Source organism: Oncorhynchus clarkii, chromosome 13, assembly GCF_045791955.1.
Source record: "Oncorhynchus clarkii lewisi isolate Uvic-CL-2024 chromosome 13, UVic_Ocla_1.0, whole genome shotgun sequence".
NCBI classification, from domain to species: Eukaryota; Metazoa; Chordata; class Actinopteri; order Salmoniformes; family Salmonidae; genus Oncorhynchus; species Oncorhynchus clarkii.
The window spans coordinates 8457866-8471959 of NC_092159.1; the positions used below are offsets into that span (position 1 = coordinate 8457866).

Consider the following 14094-nt stretch of genomic DNA (forward strand, 5'->3'; position numbering starts at 1 on the left):
CCACCCGAGCCACTGCCTGTTCACCCCGCTATCATCCAGAAGGCGAGGTCAGTACAGGTGCATCAAAGCTGAGACCGAGAGACTGAAAAACAGCTTCTATCTCAAGGCCATCAGACTGTTAAACAGCCACCACTAACACTGAGTGGCTGCTGCCAACACACTGACACTGACTCAACTCCAGCCACTTTAATAATGGAAATTGATGGGAAATGATGTAAATATATCACTAGCCACTTTAAACAATGCTACCTTATATAATGTTACTTACCCTACATTATTCATCTCATATGCATACGTATATACTGTACTCTATTTCATCGACTGTATCCTTATGTAATACATGTATCACTAGCCACTTTAAACTATGCCACTTTGTTTACATACTCATCTCATTTGTACATACTGCACTCGATACCATCTACTGTATCTTGCCTATGCTGCTCTGTACCATCACTCATTCATATATCCTTATGTACATATTCTTTATCCCCTTACACTGTGTACAAGACAGTAGTTTTGGAATTGTTAGTTAGATTACTTGTTATTACTGCATTGTCGGAACTAGAAGCACAAGCATTTCGCTACACTCGCATTAACATCTGCTAACCATGTGTATGTGACAAATAAAATTTGATTTGATTTGAACAATGGAGAGAGGTGGAAGGTCCTCGACCAACAGTAACAATGGAGAGAAGTGGAAGGTCCTCAACCAACAGTAACAATGAAGAGAAGTGGAAGGTCCTCAACCAACAGGAACAATGGAGAGAGGTGGAAGGTCCTCAACCAACAGTAACAATAGAGAGAAGTGGAAGGTCCTCAACCAACAGGAACAATGGAGAGAGGTGGAAGGTCCTCAACCAACAGTAACAATGGAGAGAGGTGGAAGGTCCTCAACCAACAGTAACAATGGAGGGAAGTGGAAGGTCCTCAACCAACAGTAACAATGGAGAGAGGTGGAAGGTCCTCAACCAACAGTAACAATGGAGAGAGGTGGAAGGTCCTCAACCAACAGTAACAATGGAGAGAGGTGGAAGGTCCTCAACCAACAGTAACAATGGAGAGAGGTGGAAGGTCCTCAACCAACAGTTACAATGGAGTCATAAGAAAGGAGCATCATAAACTACTACTCAAACTGTCATGGTCATTCTGAAGACTTTCATTGTGTTATTCTACAGTGGAACAAACAGTACTATTTCAATACACCAATCAGTCTTCCTGCTTTGGTAAAACAACCCAGGAAGTGTTCAGTACATTGACTAAATACATATCATGAATGTCACTTAGCCAGTTTTCCTAAAATCTGCTATGGTCAATTAGTACTTTCGCCTATACCAAATAAACCACACATTGTTCTGCCTTTTGTAAATATGTATACACCTGCCTTACAATACATATATGTTTACAACCTGTTAAATAGACAATCATTAGACAATGACCATCATCATACAGAGTTATTTATTGACATCATCAAATCACAGCACACACACACAGCAACTCAGGTTTGGTTGGAGCTTACACACACAGCAACTCAGGTTTGGATGGAACTTACACACACAGCAACTCAGGTTTGGTTGGAACTTACACACACAGCAACTCAGGTTTGGATGGAACTTACACACACAGCAACTCAGGTTTGGATGGAACTTACACACACAGCAACTCAGGTTTGGTTGGAACTTACACACACAGCAACTCAGGTTTGGATGGAACTTACACACACAGCAACTCAGGTTTGGATGGAACTTACACACACAGCAACTCAGGTTTGGATGGAACTTACACAATGATTTGAGGAAATGATCAGTCCTAAAACAATGCAAGTCTGTGTGCATACAACATACACAGTACAATGAAATCACACTGTAGTGCATAAATTCATTACTAGAATCAAAACAAGTATTTCTGTGCCCTTGAAAGTTACACTGGGCTGTAGGTTGGGATGGAGATCAGGGGATTAGTTCAGGAGGGACCCCATCCTTCATATGACATGCTGGGGGCTCCCAAGGCTCACTCCAGACTCTGGGCCCCTGGGGGTCAAAGAGAATCTGACTGTTAGAGAGGAAACACCAGAACGACGGCCGAGTGCTTTTGACCAGATTATCGGCCATTAATTTTTGTTCATTTCCCGACTACTCTACATTTCGGTCCAAAACCTCTACAATATATGAGCTCATAAACTATGTAAGTCATTACTAAAGTAAAATATTTACAGGTGATTGGCCCGATGGTGAGCGGCTTGAGGCGGATGGACTTGGACACAGAGCGGGATCTCCTCCTGGAACACACCTGTAGAGAGAGAAACCAACCACTAAGTCAGAGAGACCAACCACTAAGTCAGAGACCAAACACTAAGTCAGAGAGACCAAACACTAAGTCAGAGAGACCAACCACTAAGTCAGAGACCAAACACTAAGTCAGAGAGACCAACCACTAAGTCAGAGACCAACCACTAAGTCAGAGAGACCAACCACTAAGTCAGAGAGACCAACCACTAAGTCAGAGAGACCAACCACTAAGTCAGAGAGACCAACCACTAAGTCAGAGACCAAACACTAAGTCAGAGAGACCAACCACTAAGTCAGAGACCAACCACTAAGTCAGAGAGACCAACCACTAAGTCAGAGACCAACCACTAAGTCAGAGAGACCAACCACTAAGTCAGAGACCAACCACTAAGTCAGAGAGACCAACCACTAAGTCAGAGACCAACCACTGAGTCAGAGAGACCAACCACTAAGTCAGAGACCAACCACTAAGTCAGAGAGACCAACCACTAAGTCAGAGAGACCAACCACTAAGTCAGAGAAACCAACCACTAAGTCAGAGAGACCAACCACTAAGTCAGAGACCAAACACTAAGTCAGAGAGACCAACCACTAAGTCAGAGACCAACCACTAAGTCAGAGAGACCAACCACTAAGTCAGAGAGACCAACCACTAAGTCAGAGACCAAACACTGAGTCAGAGACCAACCACTAAGTCAGAGAGACCTGAAAGCCCAAAGAGAGAGCTAATGAGTCTGAGAAGAACATCAGGACTCACTGGAGTGCAGGAGGAGCTCCCCTGGTCACACAGGCTGAGTCTGCAGTGCAGGAAGATGTAACGGTATTCCCCCTGCAGTAGAGCAGAGAACGAAGCCCTGAGGGACGAGCCACTTTCTTCCACTGTCACCTGGGTACGATTTGTAGGACACCTGGGAGAAGAGCCAAGAAACAGCAAAGGTTTCAAGGCATGCACGGCTACACAGACCGTACACAGCAACAAACACACCATACTTCACACACAAAACAAACACACATGGACATGCAAACAGCCGATAAACAGAGTCATGGACCTGTCCTGAATCATGTAGGTCCGTGGGAGATTATCAGGGCTGGGGGATTCCGTGGTGTAGCAGTCTTCCAGAACAACAACAAAACGTTCTGCCTCGGACTCCTCTACGGACACGCCCACGTGCAGGGAGGAACCCGCAATCAGGGTGACTGGCTGACCAGCTGGGTAAGGCTGTGTGTAGTTGGAGTCGCGGTACAGAGACATGGAGGCCTTGGCCTTGGCACCGACTCGGACAACTTCATGATCAGTTCTGTGAAGAGGTACAAAGGTACAAAGAGGTGACGCTACAAATCAAACTTTATGAACATTAAAATAACAGTTGAATGTTCATAATGATGACACTGTTAGAAAAAACAGTTACAAAAGGGTTCTTTGGCTGTCCCCATAGGAGAACCCTTTCTGGTTCCAGGTTGAACCTGTTTTGGTTCTAGGTAGAACCCTCTGTGGAGAGGGTTCTATATGGAACTCAAAATAATTATATCTGAAACCAAAAGGTTTCTGCCTGGAACCAAAAGGGGTTATTCAAAGGGTTCTCCTATGGGTTCTCCTATGGGTTCTCCTATGGGTTCTCCTATGGGGACAGCCGAAGAATCCTTCTAGGTTCTAGATATCACTTTTTTTATATAATAGTGTCGTCTGCACAAAGACAACAGAATAAACAGAATGGACTTTCTGCATATTTTCTCACAGTGGGAGAGGTCTGATGGCCACATCCAGACTGCTCTCTGTCTCCAGAGGATAGACACAGGAGAAGGGAAAGCCGAAGGGTCGGGAGCCGTTCCTCCCATCTACTGGATAAACGAATAAGCTGTTGGAGTAGACAGCATGGGTGGTGTTTGTCTGGGAAAAAGGGAGGAGGGGGGTTCAGAAATATGTCATATTCATGCATTTATTAGACCTGCTTGCATTAGTGATGTGTAGACTACCGTGAGATCACAGGGATTGGTTTGACAATTAACCACCGTTAACACTAATGTCATGTCGTCTTCAGCCCTATTTATTTACCTGACCTTTATTTAAAGAGTCCTGTTGAGACCAAGGTCTCGTGACCAGACCAGCAGCTATTAGACATTAAACGGTAGAGACTCACACACTCACAAGGCAGGAGCATAGAAAACACACAAATACAAAAACACAATTGAAAAAACAAGCAGAGGTTCCTCCACCAACAATCTGAACTGAAAGGCACCACTGCATCCCGCGTAGCTCGGTTGGTAGAGTATGGCGCCAGAGTTGTGGGTTCGATTCCCACCAGGGACCGGTATGAAAGGTATCAACGTATCAACTCACTACTGCAAGTGGCTCTGGATGAGAGCGTCTGCTAAATGTCAAATGTGACTGTGGGTTATTCTGAAGGTCGTTACATAAGTATGTGAGTCTCTTAACGTTTAATGAATTCTGAAGGTCGTTACATAAGTATGTGAGTCTCTAACGTTTAATGAGCTCTGAAGGTCGTTACATAAGTATGTGAGTCTCTAACGTTTAATGAGCTCTGAAGGTCGTTCCATAAGTATGTGAGTCTCTAACGTTTAATGAACTCTGAAGGTCGTTCCATAAGTATGTGAGTCTCTAACGTTTAATGAGCTCTGAAGGTTGTTACATAAGTATGTGAGTCTCTAACGTTTAATGAGCTCTGAAGGTTGTTACATAAGTATGTGAGTCTCTAACGTTTAATGAACTCTGAAGGTCGTTCCATATGTAAGATGTGAACCAACTAAAGTGTGTGTTTGGTAATAATTCACAAAACGTCTCCAGGGAAAATATTGGGGCAGCAATATAGAACCTTCTTGAACATAAAGTGAAAAAAATATATATATATTTCTCACCTCCAGAGTGTTTCCACAGTGTCCCTCCCGTCGCTCCACCTGGTACCACACTGAGCCGTTACGATCCTCGTGGGCGGAGCAGCGTCCGTCAGCCAGGTGGGCAGAGGAAGCATCCAGACCAGCAGCCTCCAGGTAAACATTTGGAAGGCCCACCTTCAGGAGGCTCCGCCCACACACCAGCTCTGGAGCTAAGTAAACCACTCAGGAGGTTATTTAAGCAATAAGGCGTGTGAACAGGTACATGTGTGAGACTGAGATCTCTGTGTTATACACCACGCAACACGGAATGACTGCATACATCCCCCAGCCGTGGTATGTTGGCCATGTACCACAAACCCCCAAGCTGCCTTTTCAACCAATCATCATTCAGGGCTGGAACCCTGAATGTTGATTGGCTGAAAGCCACGGGTATGAGGAAACATGTATTTTTACTGTTCTAATTCCATTGGTAATCAGTTTATAATAGTAATAATGCACCTTGGGGGTTTGTGACATATGGCCAATATACCACGCCTCCTCTGACCTTATTGGTTAAAAGATACGCCTCTTAAAGATGCATCATTTCACCCCGAAATCTCTGCGTTTCATAGTGTTTGAAAAAAAGACCGATCTGACAATACAGTTTATATTTGTTCAGCACTCACCTTTCCTCTCACATCTCCAGTGTGTCTCATTGTCTCTCACACAAGCATCAAACACTCCACATGTGGAACACACCGTGGTGTTGACATCTGGAAGAGACAGAGGTAGTGTTAAATTACTTTGTTATGTCTAGTTATTTGAACACTCTTGATGTCTTTAAGAAACAGTGACAAGGACATTATGACGTCATACCTGCACAGTGACAAGGACATTATGATGTCATACCTGCACAGTGACAAGGACATTATGATGTCATACCTGCACAGTAGGCCATGTTGCATAGTGTTGTAGGGACAAACTTGTAGACATAGTAGTTTCCATAGCAGGCTTTGACATGGATGGGATTTTGCCTCCTGTAGCAGCAGTCATAATAATAGTGTCCACAGACGCTCCTCTGAACCACCCCGTCTAACAGCTGGGGATGAGCTAATGGAAGCCACAAGGGGATCTCCGTCCCACACATGTATTTCTCCACACACCTCTCTGGCATCTGAACACTGGTGTTCCCCAGGAACAGGCGATACCAGCCCTGCCAGTTGACAGACGAGTCACAGTGGTAGCCGTTAGCTGGACCGTAGTTGGTGGTGGAACGCCAGTCGTCATTCAGTACAGAGTAGTGCAGGCAGGGGTCTGCACAGAGGGACGATCCACCAACACTGATACAGTCCTCTCCCACTGGACACCGTCTCCCCCCGCACTGAAACTGCACTGAACGGGAGTCGCCAGGACTGGAGTGGAGGTCGTCTTCAGGAGGCACCAGGCAGTTGAAGGATCCGGGGGTGTTCTCACAGACCTGAGGAGGGCTGCAGGGTTGGTCTGGGAGGGAACACTCGTCAACGTCCACACAGCCCAGCTCCGAGGACCAGCCGTAACCTTGACGACAGCAGGAGCCTTTAGCGCAGAACTCAAGGTCGTAGCAGGTGATGCCGTCGCCAACGAAGCCATCTTGACAGGTGCAAGTGACGGACCAGGTTTGGAAAGCATCTCCCCTCTCACGTTCCACAGGTGAGTCTAGGCAGGTGGCTTGGTCATGACACGCCTCACAACTGGTAACAACTGTACCTGAGAAAACAATTCCCCCATAAAGCTTATGACAAGACACTACATTCAATTTAATCAATAAGGCCCGAGGAGGTGTGATATTTTGGCCGTTATAAACTGGGTAGTTTGGGTCCTGGATGCTGATTGGTTGAAAGCTGTGGTATTCAGACCATATACCACGGGTATGAAAAAACAGCTCTAATTACGTTGGTAAACAGTTTATAATAGCAATAAGGCACCTTGAAGATTTGTGCTATATGGCCAATATAGCACAGGCTAAGAACAGCCCTTAGCCGTGGTATATTGGCCATATACAACACCCCCTCGTGCCTTATTGCTTAAATATACCACAAGTATGATGCAACATTACTTGTTTACTGTTATAATTACTTTGGTAACTAGTTTATAAAAGCAATAATGAACATCAGGGGTTTGTGGTATATGGCCAATATGTCACTGCTAAGGGCTGTATCCAGGCACTCCCCTTCACATCGTGCCTAAGAACAACAACACACAAAACCTCACATAATTCTGCTAAAAAACAATGACAATTTATCTCATCCAGTAGTACAGTTGAAGTCATTAGCCAAACACATTTAAACTCAGTTTTTCACAATTCCTGACATTTCATCCTAGTAAGGAATTCCCTGTTTTAGGTCAGTTAGGATCACCACTTTATTTTAAGAATGTGAAATGTCAGAATAATAGCTGAGAGAATGATTTATTTCAGCTTTTATTTCTTTCATCACATTCCCAGTGGGTCAGAAGTTTACATACACTCAATTAGTATTTGGTAGCATTGCCTTTAAATTGTTTAACTTGGGTCAAACGTTTTGGGTAGCCTTCCACAATAAGTTGGGTGAATTTTGGCCCATTCCTCCTGACAGAGCTGGTGTAACTGAGTCAGGTTTGTCGGCCTCCTTGCTCGCACACACGTTTTCAGTTCTGCCCACAAATGTTCTATAGGATTGAGGTCAGGGCTTTTACTGTGGATATACAGTATATCACAACAGTGAGTACACCCCTCACATGTTTGTAAATATTTGAGTATATCTTTTCATGTGACAACACTGAGGAAATGACACTTTGCTACAATGTAAAGTAGTGAGTGTACAGCTTGTAAAACAGTGTAAATTTGCTGTCCCCTCAAAATAACTCAACACACAGCCATTAATGTCTAAACCGCTGGCAACAAAAGTGAGTACACCCCTAAGTGAAAACGTCCAAATTGGGCCCAAAGTGTCAATATTTTGTGTGGCCACCATCATTTTCCAGCACTGCCTTAACCCTCTTGGGAGTTCACCAGAGCTTCACAGGTTGCCACTGGAGTCCTCTTCCACCATTTGGAAATTGCTCCCAATGATGAACCAGACTTGTGGAGGTCTACAATTGTTTTCCCCTCATCTTCCAACAAGGGTTCTTCAGATGAAAATGGTTTTTGGTAGAACTCTGACCTTCTGCAAAAAACCCTTTTGGAACCCTATTTTCTAAGAATGTTCCATGGTTAAGGGCTGTTCCTGTGCCTGGATACAGCCCTCATTAGTGGTTTATTGGCTGTACTCCACAAACTCTTGAGATGCCTTATTGTTATCATAAACCGGTTACCAACATAAATATAACAGTAAACAAATTGTTTTGCGTTATACCCATGGTATATTGCCTAACATACGGCTGGAATGCTGTTTTTAGCCAATCGGCATCCAAGACCCGAACTACCCGGTTTATAATAAGCTTTATATTAATGATCCAGACTTTAATCATCAATACCCCTCCAAAGGAACGTTCCAGAATGATAGAAATTACAAACATGTTCTAAGTTATCTGAAGATAGGGAACAAGTCCATTGTTTATGAAATTCGCTGTCATATATCCTTTTTTGGAGGCAAAATCTATGCTGTGTATCCTACTTGCTGATTCATTAAACTCGGCATGTGAAAAACTACAACCACAAACTACAAGTCAGAAATGTCTGAATTTCCTGCACATGAACACGGCAGTAGCCCTCCACTGCTTTAAGGATTAAGGGACCATCTTAAAACTGCAACACCTACTATTGCATGTGAAAAAAATGTCAATATCTTCTCAACCACATGACATAGTGAACCTATTACAGTTGGTTAGAGATGTCTAAGTCATGTGGTTGCAAAGACATTTTTCAGTTAATCACTTGCACTTTTAAGACAGTCCCTTAGCTCTGAGTACACAGACAATAAGCCACTGAAATCAACGGAACAGAAGAACAAAGGGATTAGGAAGTCATTTGGGACTCAAACCAACGTCTTGAAAGGGCAATAAAGAAGGTTAAATACACATCGTACACTTGAAGAATACCGTGCTGAGTTAATAAATAATAATACTGAGATAAAGGAAGGAGAGGAATATATATATATATATTCCTATATATTCCTCTCCTTCCTTATAATATAATAATATAATAATACTGAGGTATATTCCTCTCAGTATTATTATATTATTATATTATATTATTATTGTATATATATATATATATATATATAGCTGCTCCCCATTGCTTTATTCTTGCACACAAAGCATAACCCATAACCTGCACTGGGGAGCAACAGTATTCTGTGTGAAGCTCTCATTCCGTTCCCTAAATGAGAATCAACCCTTTACCTGAGCTGTCTGCAGTAACATGTTTAAAGAACAGGAGCACCATCAGAACACCCGATGACATCATTCTGTTCAGCTTCTCTTCTGATCAGACACACGACTGGAAAATAAAGAATAAAAAAATAATATAGATTTTTTTTTTTGGTACAGTTATAGCCAAAGGGAGCACTTCTGGCAGAGGAAGTTGATAAAAAAATGTTTTCTTACATCATAAACCTACGTATTTTGGCCTAAAAGTCTCCATCAGGGTCAAAACATGATAAAGGATAACGAGCGAAACAAACACGTTTTAGTTTTATAATTGAAGAAGCGTTTAAAAATAACAAGTGATCAACTTCCACTCCCAGAGTTCCTGAATTCACTTCAATTGTGGCAAAATCAAACAATAAAATGTGAAGTATTTTCATGCAGAAGGAATAAGATATAGTTGAAACTATGGAAAAAGACATCGCTCACTTACCAATCAGCACATGATGGATTTGACCATTGAGCTAGAGAATATATCCAGTAGGTTTTCAGGGGAGGAGGGGGTGGTGGGGCGCATCATGTGACTACAGTAAAGGGATATTGTTTTTAACGGAGTTACTAATTAATCGTTACTAATTAACTATTAGAAATATAATCTATGCCAGTTAGCCTTGTGCCAATGTGCCCATGGTGATGACACTGAAACATTGAACAACTGAATAAAGTGTATTGTTTAAAGCAGTGTTTCCCAATACCAAACGGGGGGGGGGAGGGGGGGTTACATTTCGCCCTAGCACCGAACACATTTGATTCAGCTAATCAACTCACCATCAATCAAATTTGACTTGAATCAGGTATGTTAGCACATTGGAAAAATGTGTCCCCGTTCGGATCCCCAGGACCAGGATTGGGAAACACAGCTTTAAAGGGACATTTCACTCATAAATTAAAGACTTTCAGACCTCAAAAGTAGACTAATGTCAAGATGGAACCCACAACATTGGTTGTGTAGATCATGCCATATGCCTCAATCCAAAGGGTTTCTCCAGTGCTGATCTTTTCCCTTCACTCTGACATGAGTTAACTTTGGAAGTCTGAAAACTGAAAACGTCTGACAACCTTTTAGTTGAAGGTGTAATGTCCCTTTAATAACTGTGTGGAGCTGAACTAATGAGCTCATCACTCCGAGTGTTATGTTGGTCTGTCATTGATAATAAGTCATGACCATAGGTCATACTGGTCGGAGCCAGAAGGGCCCATTGGGCGGGAGCCTATCGGTCGTCATTATGAGCGAGTGGTAAAGTCAGAAGCTCCGCCTCTTTCAAAAATGTTTCTTCTTCTAATCTGAATTTAAACCTAACCTTAACCTCACTGCTTACTGTATGTCTAACCATGACTTTAAATGAAGACCAACCACCCTGCCTACTTTATGTCTAACCATGACTTTAAATGAAGACCAACCTCACTGCTTACTGTATGTCTAACCATGACTTTAAATGAAGACCAACCACCCTGCCTACTTTATGTCTAACCATGACTTTATATGAAGACCAACCACCCTGCCTACTTTATGTCTAACCATGACTTTAAATGAAGACCAACCTCACTGCCTACTTTATGTCTAACCATGACTTTAAATGAAGACCAACCTCACTGCCTACTTTATGTCTAACCATGACTTTAAATGAAGACCAACCACACTGCCTACTTTATGTCTAACCATGACTTTAAATGAAGACCAACCACACTGCCTACTTTATGTCTAACCATGACTTTAAATGAAGACCAACCACCCTGCCTACTTTATGTCTAACCATGACTTTAAATGAAGACCAACCTCACTGCCTACTTTATGTCTAACCATGACTTTAAATGAAGACCAACCACACTGCCTACTTTATGTCTAACCTTGACTTTAAATGAAGACCAACCACACTGCCTACTTTATGTCTAACCATGACTTTAAATGAAGACCAACCTCACTGCCTACTTTATGTCTAACCATGACTTTAAATGAAGACCAACCTCACTGCCTACTTTATGTCTAACCTTGACTTTAAATGAAGACCAACCACACTGCCTACTTTATGTCTAACCTTGACTTTAAATGAAGACCAACCACACTGCCTACTTTATGTCTAACCATGACTTTAAATGAAGACCAACCACACTGCCTACTTTATGTCTAACCATGACTTTAAATGAAGACCAACCACACTGCCTACTTTATGTCTAACCATGACTTTAAACGAAGACCAACCACACTGCCTACTTTATGTCTAACCATGACTTTAAATGAAGACCAACCACCCTGCCTACTTTATGTCTAACCATGACTTTAAACGAAGACCAACCACCCTGCCTACTTTATGTCTAACCATGACTTTAAATGAAGACCAACCACCCTGCCTACTTTATGTCTAACCATGACTTTAAATGAAGACCAACCACACTGCCTACTTTATGTCTAACCATGACTTTAAACGAAGACCAAAAATCCCATTTTGATTTCCTCTTTCTCTAGCCCAGGTGTTTCCCAGGGATCCAAAGAGAGGCACGTTTTTGGCTTCGCCCCTGTACTAACACAGCTGATTCAAATCAAATGCTTGATGATGATGATGATGTTGATTAGTGGAATGAAGTGTGTGGGTGCTGGGGTAAACACAACAATGTATATCCCTTTGGGTCCCAAGGACCAGGACTGAGAAACAATGAGTGGTGTGAGGCAGAATGATGTACCAGTACACCCCCTGGACAGGACACTAGTCTATCTCCTGTTTCTGTAGGGTGAGGCAGCTTGATGTACCAGTACACCCCCTGGACAGGACACTAGTCTATCTCCTGTTTCTGGAGGGTGAGGCAGCTTGATGTACCAGTACACCCCCTGGACAGGACACTAGTCTATCTCCTGTTTCTGTAGGGTGAGGCAGCCTGATGTACCAGTACACCCCCTGGACAGGACACTAGTCTATCTCCTGTTTCTGTAGGGTGAGGCAGAATGATGTACCAGTACACCCCCTGGACAGGACACTAGTCTATCTCCTGTTTATGTAGGGTGAGGCAGAATGATGTACCAGTACACCCCCTGGACAGGACACTAGTCTATCTCCTGTTTCTGTAGGGTGAGGCAGCTTGATGTACCAGTACACCCCCTGGACAGGACACTAGTCTATATCCTGTTTCTGTAGGGTGAGGCAGCTTGTACCAGTACACCCCCTGGACAGGACACTAGTCTATCTCCTGTTTCTGTAGGGTGAGGCAGCTTGATGTACCAGTACACCCCCTGGACAGGACACTAGTCTATCTCCTGTTTCTGTAGGGTGAGGCAGAATGATGTACCAGTATACCCCCTGGACAGGACACTAGTCTATCTCCTGTTTATGTAGGGTGAGGCAGAATGATGTACCAGTACACCCCCTGGACAGGACACTAGTCTATCTCCTGTTTCTGTAGGGTGAGGCAGAATGATGTACCAGTACACCCCCTGGACAGGACACTAGTCTATCTCCTGTTTCTGTAGGGTGAGGCAGCCTGATGTACCAGTATACCCCCTGGACAGGACACTAGTCTATCTCCTGTTTCTGTAGTGTGAGGCAGAATGATGCACCAGTACACCCCCTGGACAGGACACTAGTCTATCTCCTGTTTCTGTAGTGTGAGGCAGAATGATGTACCAGTACACCCCCTGGACAGGACACTTGTCTATCTCCTGTTTCTGTAGGGTGAGGCAGAATGATGTACCAGTACACCCCCTGGACAGGACACTAGTCTATCTCCTGTTTCTGTAGGGTGAGGCAGCCTGATGTACCAGTACACCCCCTGGACAGGACACTAGTCTATCTCCTGTTTCTGTAGGGTGAGGCAGCTTGTACCAGTACACCCCCTGGACAGGACACTAGTCTATCTCCTGTTTCTGTAGGGTGAGGCAGCTTGTACCAGTACACCCCCTGGACAGGACACTAGTCTATATCCTGTTTCTGTAGGGTGAGGCAGCTTGATGTACCAGTACACCCCCTGGACAGGACACTAGTCTATCTCCTGCTTCTGTAGGGTGAGGCAGCTTGTACCAGTACACCCCCTGGACAGGACACTAGTCTATCTCCTGTTTCTGTAGGGTGAGGCAGCTTGATGTACCAGTAACCCCCTGGACAGGACACTAGTCTATCTCCTGTTTCTGTAGGGTGAGGCAGCTTGTACCAGTACACCCCCTGGACAGGACACTAGTCTATCTCCTGTTTCTGTAGGGTGAGGCAGCCTGATGTACCAGTACACCCCCTGGACAGGACACTAGTCTATCTCCTGTTTCTGTAGTGTGAGGCAGAATGATGTACCAGTTCACCCCCTGGAAAGATGCTGTCACTGATATCAAGTTACATTTATTGGAGAACCCAATATCTTCCCATGATAATCTTCAGAGTTGTGCTCACAGTACATTTACTTACACACACACACACACACACACACACACACACACACACACACACACACACACACACACACACACACACACACACACACACACACACACACACACACACACACACACACACACACACACACACACACACACACACACACACACACACACACACACACACACACACACTCACACACACACACACACACAGAGTCTATAAACGTGTGTAATTGTCAT

The 14094-nt window shown here is 43.7% G+C and overlaps 1 protein-coding gene across 2 annotated transcripts; it reads right to left on the reverse strand.

Moving 5' to 3' along the window:
• Positions 1 to 1438: 1438 nt before the first annotated feature.
• On the reverse strand, positions 1439 to 9961 carry LOC139423668 (uromodulin-like). Of its 2 annotated transcripts, XM_071175276.1 has the most exons (10): positions 9934 to 9961; positions 9477 to 9573; positions 6060 to 6863; positions 5804 to 5890; positions 5160 to 5347; positions 4022 to 4173; positions 3335 to 3583; positions 3043 to 3193; positions 2211 to 2286; positions 1439 to 2027 (listed from the first exon to the last, which is right to left on the reverse strand). In XM_071175276.1, exons 2-10 carry the CDS (start codon positions 9538 to 9540, stop codon positions 2008 to 2010), a joined length of 1791 nt encoding a protein of 596 aa, XP_071031377.1. In that variant the 5' UTR covers positions 9541 to 9573; positions 9934 to 9961; the 3' UTR covers positions 1439 to 2007. The 2 variants fall into 2 exon arrangements, with proteins under 2 accessions (XP_071031377.1, XP_071031378.1); XM_071175277.1 differs by lacking the exon at positions 9934 to 9961 and having other exon boundaries at positions 6060 to 6857; positions 9477 to 9565.
• Positions 9962 to 14094: the final 4133 nt, after the last annotated feature.

What these genes read in the sequence shown, in the direction of transcription:
- LOC139423668 (XM_071175276.1), bottom strand. Translation starts at nt 9,540, where the DNA reads ATGATGTCATCGGGTGTTCTGATGGTGCTCCTGTTCTTTAAACATGTT. An exon ending in ACCTACATGATTCAGGACAG is followed by an intron (nt 3,194 to 3,334) that starts GTCCATGACTCT and finishes CTCTTCTCCCAG; the next exon opens with GTGTCCTACAAATCGTACCC. An exon ending in GGAGCTCCTCCTGCACTCCA is followed by an intron (nt 2,287 to 3,042) that starts GTGAGTCCTGAT and finishes CTCTCTCTACAG; the next exon opens with GTGTGTTCCAGGAGGAGATC.